The sequence below is a fragment of the Morone saxatilis genome, unplaced genomic scaffold, assembly GCF_004916995.1.
Source record: "Morone saxatilis isolate NCDOM2014 unplaced genomic scaffold, NCSU_SB_2.0 Contig17, whole genome shotgun sequence".
Taxonomy (NCBI): Eukaryota; Metazoa; Chordata; class Actinopteri; family Moronidae; genus Morone; species Morone saxatilis.
The window spans coordinates 3,527,746-3,534,583 of NW_023339729.1; the positions used below are offsets into that span (position 1 = coordinate 3,527,746).

The following is a 6,838-nucleotide window of genomic DNA, read 5'->3' on the forward strand; positions in this document are numbered from 1 at the left end:
TTCATCCAGTTAAAATATAGAGTTAAATACCAAGTAAAGTACTACGACGTTTATTAATAAAAAGTATTTTAAAAACTCATTTATGTCATTTTATTCAGGCACCACTGCTGCCTGAATAAAATGACAGATTTTCTTGGGTTTCAACATTGTTTGAAACATTTGTTCAACACTGTAAGGACACAAATAAACTATATAATACAGGTCTAGTGTCACATATTATAGCTTTAAGAATGTGTTCTGGTGACAGATTGTTCCACATGACTCATTTTAAACACTTTAGTCATTAACTAATATTTCAAATCCAATTGTTATGCCACAGCAGAGCGTGTTTCTCCCCCTAAAAACAGAAAAATAAGGATACAGTCCATTAACCATAACCCATAACTATCTACTGTACAGAGATTTCATGTGTGCTAATGCAGCTGCCTGTGCCATTTGATTCATCACTCATGATACTATATATGGAAAAGATAAATGAAAAAGTTGGATGGTTGTCACTGACATCTAAAGGGCACCAGCATGTTTTTACTCATAGGGCTAGAGCCCAGAAAAGGTCAAGTTCCTCACACCAACCGTAACGTGGGAAAGACAAAGATATTCCTTCACTGTAATGTCATAAGTTATTTTAACTCAAAGAAATAGTTGAAACTGGTTACTTAAAAAATTGTAATTAACACTTACTCAATTTTTTCAAAAGTTTAAAAGGATTCTTGAAGACATATCTGATGACCTCTGTTTCCTTTTGACTTTGACTCCTCACCTTCAGCTTCAGCTATTTGGGCTGTGTATTGACAATCTGGCGATACGATACGTATCTCGATATACAGGGATTATGATCTGATATATTGTGATATATCGTGAAACTATAAGCAAGGCGATACATATTGCACTTTTTCTTTTTAAATCCCAGTTAAGAAAATCTGGCATAGTATAAAGAACACACTACTATATGCATAAAATCGAAATAAAAACATGTTTTATGCAACCACAACAGTGGAATCTGCTGGAAATCTTTTTGTACATATCTTCATTACTATTTTGCTGACATTACGTGCTTACATGATTCATATGCAGTGTATCACATGTAATAAATGGTTCATAACACACTATAATGAAGTTGTATATAGAGGTGTGTATTAATGTTTGTCTATAATTTCTCCTGAACACTGATGCCCTTAAATCTGCTTATAACTATATTGCAGTGTATTATAAATTATTTATGAAGTGTGTGTATAATGCTTATAAATGCTAAAGCAACGTGTTGCCATTAATCTCACTAACCCTCCTCATATCCATTCAGCATCTGCCATCATTTAGCAAAACATACTGTAGGAAATACTACTGGCTGCCTCACACTAGCCATTATTTGCATATCTCCAAATTCCCATTTCTCCTCTGACCATGCCGTGCTGGTCCCATCAATGATTAGCCAGATGATGAAGCCATTATTGACTGAACCTGAGCCTGTGCCTCATGGAACATTAAATACATCACTTCCTCTCAAGGGGCCCGACGCAGCTCTCACCCATCTCCCCTTCAGGCTGCAGTCAGGAAATGAAAACAGCCATTAGAATCAAAGCGAGCCAGAGTGCTGTAGGACGCTGCACGCCTGCTACCCACGGCAACATCCTTCATCATGGAGCCAGGAACAGGGCCCTTGCATGCCTCGGTCAGTGCAGGTGTGGATGCAGCTCAGAGTTTGATGGTGGAACCCCCCTGAGGCATCAAACTGCAATGTAACCAACCCTTTGTATGAGGAGCTGTAGCACACCCAGCCCTCTTGACAAAACACTGTAATGTCTCTCTAACATCTCAAGAGTGTGTCTGAGTGTAAAGTGAGCTAGCTCCTGATATTTTCCCATCATGCTCCTTTAGTGGCTTACAGCTGGTGTATAGCCTCTATAGCATCCTTCTGTAGTGTATCACTGCCTTTTCTTATTCTCGCAGCTCAGATTCTTATTGTTTGGCGATGGATGGCCATTTGATCAATACTACAGAGGCTTTTCAGGTGTGCTACAATATATCCTGTCTCTTTTCTAATCTGTTTCATGTCCGGTTCAGGCCTGCTAAGATTCCCAACCACACCCCATCTTCTTCTTCCCTCCGCCGAGGGGAGCACAAATGATCGCACACACGCCGCCTCACCACCGTCCGTCTTTCGGCCTTACAAAACGGTTTGTGTCGCTCCAGGCCTGTGAGCTATAATGTCATTGTTGTTGCCGTTATTGTCAAAGCGATCTCTCTCACACACACAGACACACACACACACACACACATTCGCTCCGCGGTTGCAAAAAGGCACACCGATGGAGCCTCTCCAGCCTGCGTGCGTGCGTAAAAGAGGAATCAGAGGATGTGTAAACTGAGGGATGGGGTGCAGTCCTCCCGCCCCCCCCTCCCCATTGATAAAAACGAGTGGGTGAAGGATGGATAATGCTATGATTCATCACCAGCCCCCCCATCACCACAGCACTGTCACACCTCATCCTCGCGGCGCCTATCTGCACCTGTAACACGTTTGACCCTGTTTCGGGTCATCTCCATTGACTCTGACTGTATATTGTTTTCACTTATTGATTGATTCCAACAGCCTCGAGCCCCAGAGGGCTTCTCGCTCTATTCCTGATGATACTGACTTCCTTTAGCTCTGACTGCTCCACTGTGCCTTACACTGGTGGGTTCCTTTTTTGGGGGGAACACACCACCCCCTCCTCAAGACGAAGCTACACTAGTGCAAAATGATGGCAGGGCGGAGGAGGTGCATCGGCTAATGGTTACTGGATATGATGGGTGTGTGATGTTGACCACCACACTGGTTACACTGGGTTATAATGGGCAGCTGGGTGTGCAAGAGGCAGCTTTCTGATGGGGATTGCTATGCGTTACGCGTTCTAACTTCCGCGGAAAGTAAGGGGGGGGGTGGGTGTTTAGGTCTTTACTTTTAGCATGGCTTGTTCTTCTTCTCCTCTTCCCTCCTTCTGCCGAGCCATCACTGCCATGATGATCTTCCTCTCCTCCTCGGTCAGATGGCTGAGGTCCGGGAGATCCGGCATGGATGGCGGCACGGTGGGTGGGCGAGGGCCACCCTGGGGCCCCACCGAGGCGGACATCTTTTCCACCACCACCACCACCCCTCCTCCTCCTCCCTCCTCGGCGAGTCGTTTCGCGCTGAACAGGTTCCCGGAGCTTTCCGAGCCACACCTCACGACATGGTCCGCGGCCAGAGCGGCAGCGGCAGCCGCAGCTCCGGCGAATAGTGCAAGCCGCTCATGGTTGCAGGCACCCTCGGTTGTGCTTTTGTTTGTCCTCTCCTCTCTGGGTGTTTCTCCCACCACGCTCTCGTCGTCGTTCCCCCCCACCCCCCGCCTGCCCGCCTCTCCCCTCCACCACCACCGCCCGGATTCACGGGGAGCCCATCTCTCTGTTTCTTCACGCCGGGAGTTGAGTCGAGCTGAAGGGGGGACGCTGGATCATTCGGCTGGTCTGTGGTGCCTCCGCCGTCGTCGGACTGGAGCTGGATGTTAGGGCGGTATAGGCGGAGTCCGTGCTGCTGCTCCCCCTCTCTCTATTTCTCTCTCTCTCTCTCTCTCTCTCTCTCAGTCAATGGGAATGCAGCCCTCCTTCCTCTCCTCTTTTTGCGGAGGCGCGCTTACTCATGTGAGAATGGGGTCCTCACCATCATCACATGCAAGCAGAGCCTTTACCGTGGCTGCACACACACACACACACACACACACACGCACACACGCACACCCTTGACACACAAAGTTCCAAAGTGCCTCTAATAGCTATAACCAACCTGACTATCCGATTCTCGCGATACTTGTTTTTTTTTTAAGTAAAGCACACATTAAAGCCCGTTTTATAAACCACGTGTGGATTGTGTTGCAGCCGGCAGTGTACACATGATGAAGTTGTCTGTCCAGCAGCCGTTCGTCCATTTCAGCACCATGGACAGCAGCTGAGTCTCAACAGTTCGTTCACTGGTTTTATCAGCTGTTACAGTATCATCTGCTCTATAAGATAAATGATATTGCACCCACAGGTAAATCCTCCTATATGATACACAATCCGTTCTTGCCTATTATTTAGTTTTAGGTATATACAAGCTTATGTTGTTTTGCATGCATGTATTTTGCATAGGGCACTTGAGGTATATTGCATTTTATGTGAGAAAGTGTGTCGGGCTTTAGCATAAGTTTGACGTGTTTTTATGCTTTATACATATTATTGTGTTTCTTGTAGCCTAAGTCTGTATGTGATCTGTTTCCCCTGGCTGTAAAACAGACCTTCTCTCAGGGACCTAAAGTTAAACATTGTGCCATTGTAAAAACTCCAATGTGTTATGCTATGTTAAATTAATTTTAGGTAAACTTTCACTTTATCCTGACAGTAGTACATGAGATCAGTAATTTTTTTCACAATTATCTGTGCTCAATGTTTACTTACTGTTAAAGTTTAAAGTTTAAATGTCGACATGCACTGTGAAATGAGGGCCGAGACCCTGCTCGTGTTATTTTCGATTTAAATAAAGGTATATATATTATGTAATGTTATATCAATGTGCTGTTGTCCATTTGTCTTATATCAAGGGTTAACCCAAGATAACAATTCATTTATTTTATAAAATTGCCACATGATCCAAAAATCATGTAGTACAATAATAAGGTGTAAGAGGACGTGTCACTGTCCAGAGAAACTTCAGCCTGTTTATACTGCGGTCAGCTGATCTGAGAGAGGTTGAAGCTGCTCGATCAAACAGCTCCTGTCCAATAATAGCCTCAGTCAGAGCTACTACAGGCCAGCCCCCCCCCCCCCNNCCCCCGTCTGTCCCGGCTCGTTTTGCATTCAGATCCAGACTCTCAGGCTATACCGATCCGGAGCTGGCACCGGTTTCTCCCCGATGACGTAATGCCGGGTGAGTGGCTGAGTCCATCCAGCAGATGGCATTAACCCCGGCTGCTGCCACCCGAGCCTCCGTCAAATGACGTCAACGAGGAGGTGACTCTGCCGCGGTGACGTCAACTTCCCGTGGTGCAGAATTTTGTCATCATTTAGGTCGTGACTGGGGACCACCAGCCCTGAGTGACACAGTCGTGCTACAGCAGAGCGGATCTTTGGTGCAGACCTCAGACTATAAATAAAGCCTGAGTGCAGTCTGGAGGAGGACAGAGAAGCCCTGCCTTGCATTTAGGATGTGCTCAATTAGCTCTGTCAGCCCTAATAATGCTTACTGTTAGTAAACTCAACACATGTAATAAATAGGATGCATGCACAAAATTTATGAAATGCTATATTAATGTATGAGAGGTGTTATGAAAGTTAGGTTTTCACTGGTTGTAATGCAGCTGAGGCGATGGAACCACATGAAAGTGTTCCACATGTTTCAAAACTTTTTCAACATCCATCAAAGATGGAATCAAAATGACCCTGTTGAGACAGACCAGCCCATGAAAACACTCATAGCTGAGTAATGGTGAAATACAGAGAGAAAAAATGTGCTCATTGGTAGTATGTGAAAAAGACTTCACAGAAACACCTTGAAAGCCTGCAAATAAGTAGTGGCCTCATTCCTCCCGGGGAGCGAAGAAGAAAGGCAGATTGACCTAGCTTCAGCACAAATAGCCAACATTTTACAGCCTTTTATCAGAATGAGTGCTGTCTCATCATCTCTGGGGATACTGAGGAAATAAAGCCATTCCCATTGCTGTGCATAACAAGTATGTTGGAAAATAAGTAAGAATCAAAGAAGTGAGGATTGTTGGGAGATTTTGGTGAGAGAGCCATCTCCTGGATATCAGTGGTTGTGAAGCCTCCTCTCAGAATCTACATTTATTATTATCACACAGATGAAGTAAGCAAACTTTTGTTCAAGGAGAATTGAGCAAAGGGGAGTAGGAGGATCAAACTGTAGCATTAGCAACAGCATCCTCTGCAGGGAGATGTTGATTTACTGAGTTTTGATGGTTTGAACAAGTACAAAAAAAATCTTAAAATGGTGCAACAAACTGTAATACGAGTATAAATATAAGTTATTTTTTAAATATACTCAATTAACATTGAAAATTATTTTCTTAAATGTAATATAATAATTAATATAAGTGAAACTAACTTAGTTTTGTATGTTACAGAAACATTCCATATTATTACTTATTATATAAATTATATAAAAATATATTATATTACTTTTTATTACGTATTTTGCTTTCACAGTACAAATAAAAACTATAAAATGAACTCAGTGTCACTTAAAATGACTAAAGTTACTTGATCAAGAATGTTTTTTTACTTACTTAATTTAATTAGTTTTACTTAAAAATTTTGATGCAATCAGTTTCAACATTGTTTTTTTAGTTAAATGAACTCATCTGGTTTTAAAGTGCAGTCGGAACATTTTTTATAGAATCTGTTAAGTAGTACCCAAAATTATACGGTTTAATTTGTTTTATTCAATTTAAAATAGACACTAAGAAGAATGTTAAATTCAAACGAAATACAGGGAATAACCCAAAATCCCCAACATTCAAAACAACATTTGCCTCCGTGATGTGTGGTTGTCTTGAATGTTGTCACTAATACTTAGATAAGCTAATGTGCAATGGCACTCTGTTGTCAGTGACTACTGGAACTTATTTCTGTCATACTTAGTAATGGGTAAATAATATTTATATCTTTGTTTTGGTGACATTCTAAAGATGAAAGTAATTAAACTGCCAGAAGATATTCCCACAGAAACATACTGACATCTAGTGGACAGAGGAAAGCCCTGCAGGTTAAAGTGAGAGTGACTTTTGGTAAAAGTTCAAACAGTACAACAGTAGCACAAGTGGAGAAGAGT

The 6,838-nt window shown here is 42.7% G+C and overlaps 1 protein-coding gene across 1 annotated transcript in view; it reads right to left on the bottom strand.

The window, feature by feature from the left end:
* Window positions 1-3,111, bottom strand: part of rims1b (regulating synaptic membrane exocytosis 1b) — a 70,531-nt gene extending 67,420 nt beyond the window's left edge. The window contains exon 1 of the mRNA XM_035660672.1: window positions 2,941-3,111. Coding sequence (XP_035516565.1) covers window positions 2,941-3,110 — 170 coding nt within the window. The 5' untranslated portion in view covers window position 3,111. The remainder of the gene's footprint in view (window positions 1-2,940) is intronic.
* Between the last annotated feature and the right edge of the window lie 3,727 nt (window positions 3,112-6,838).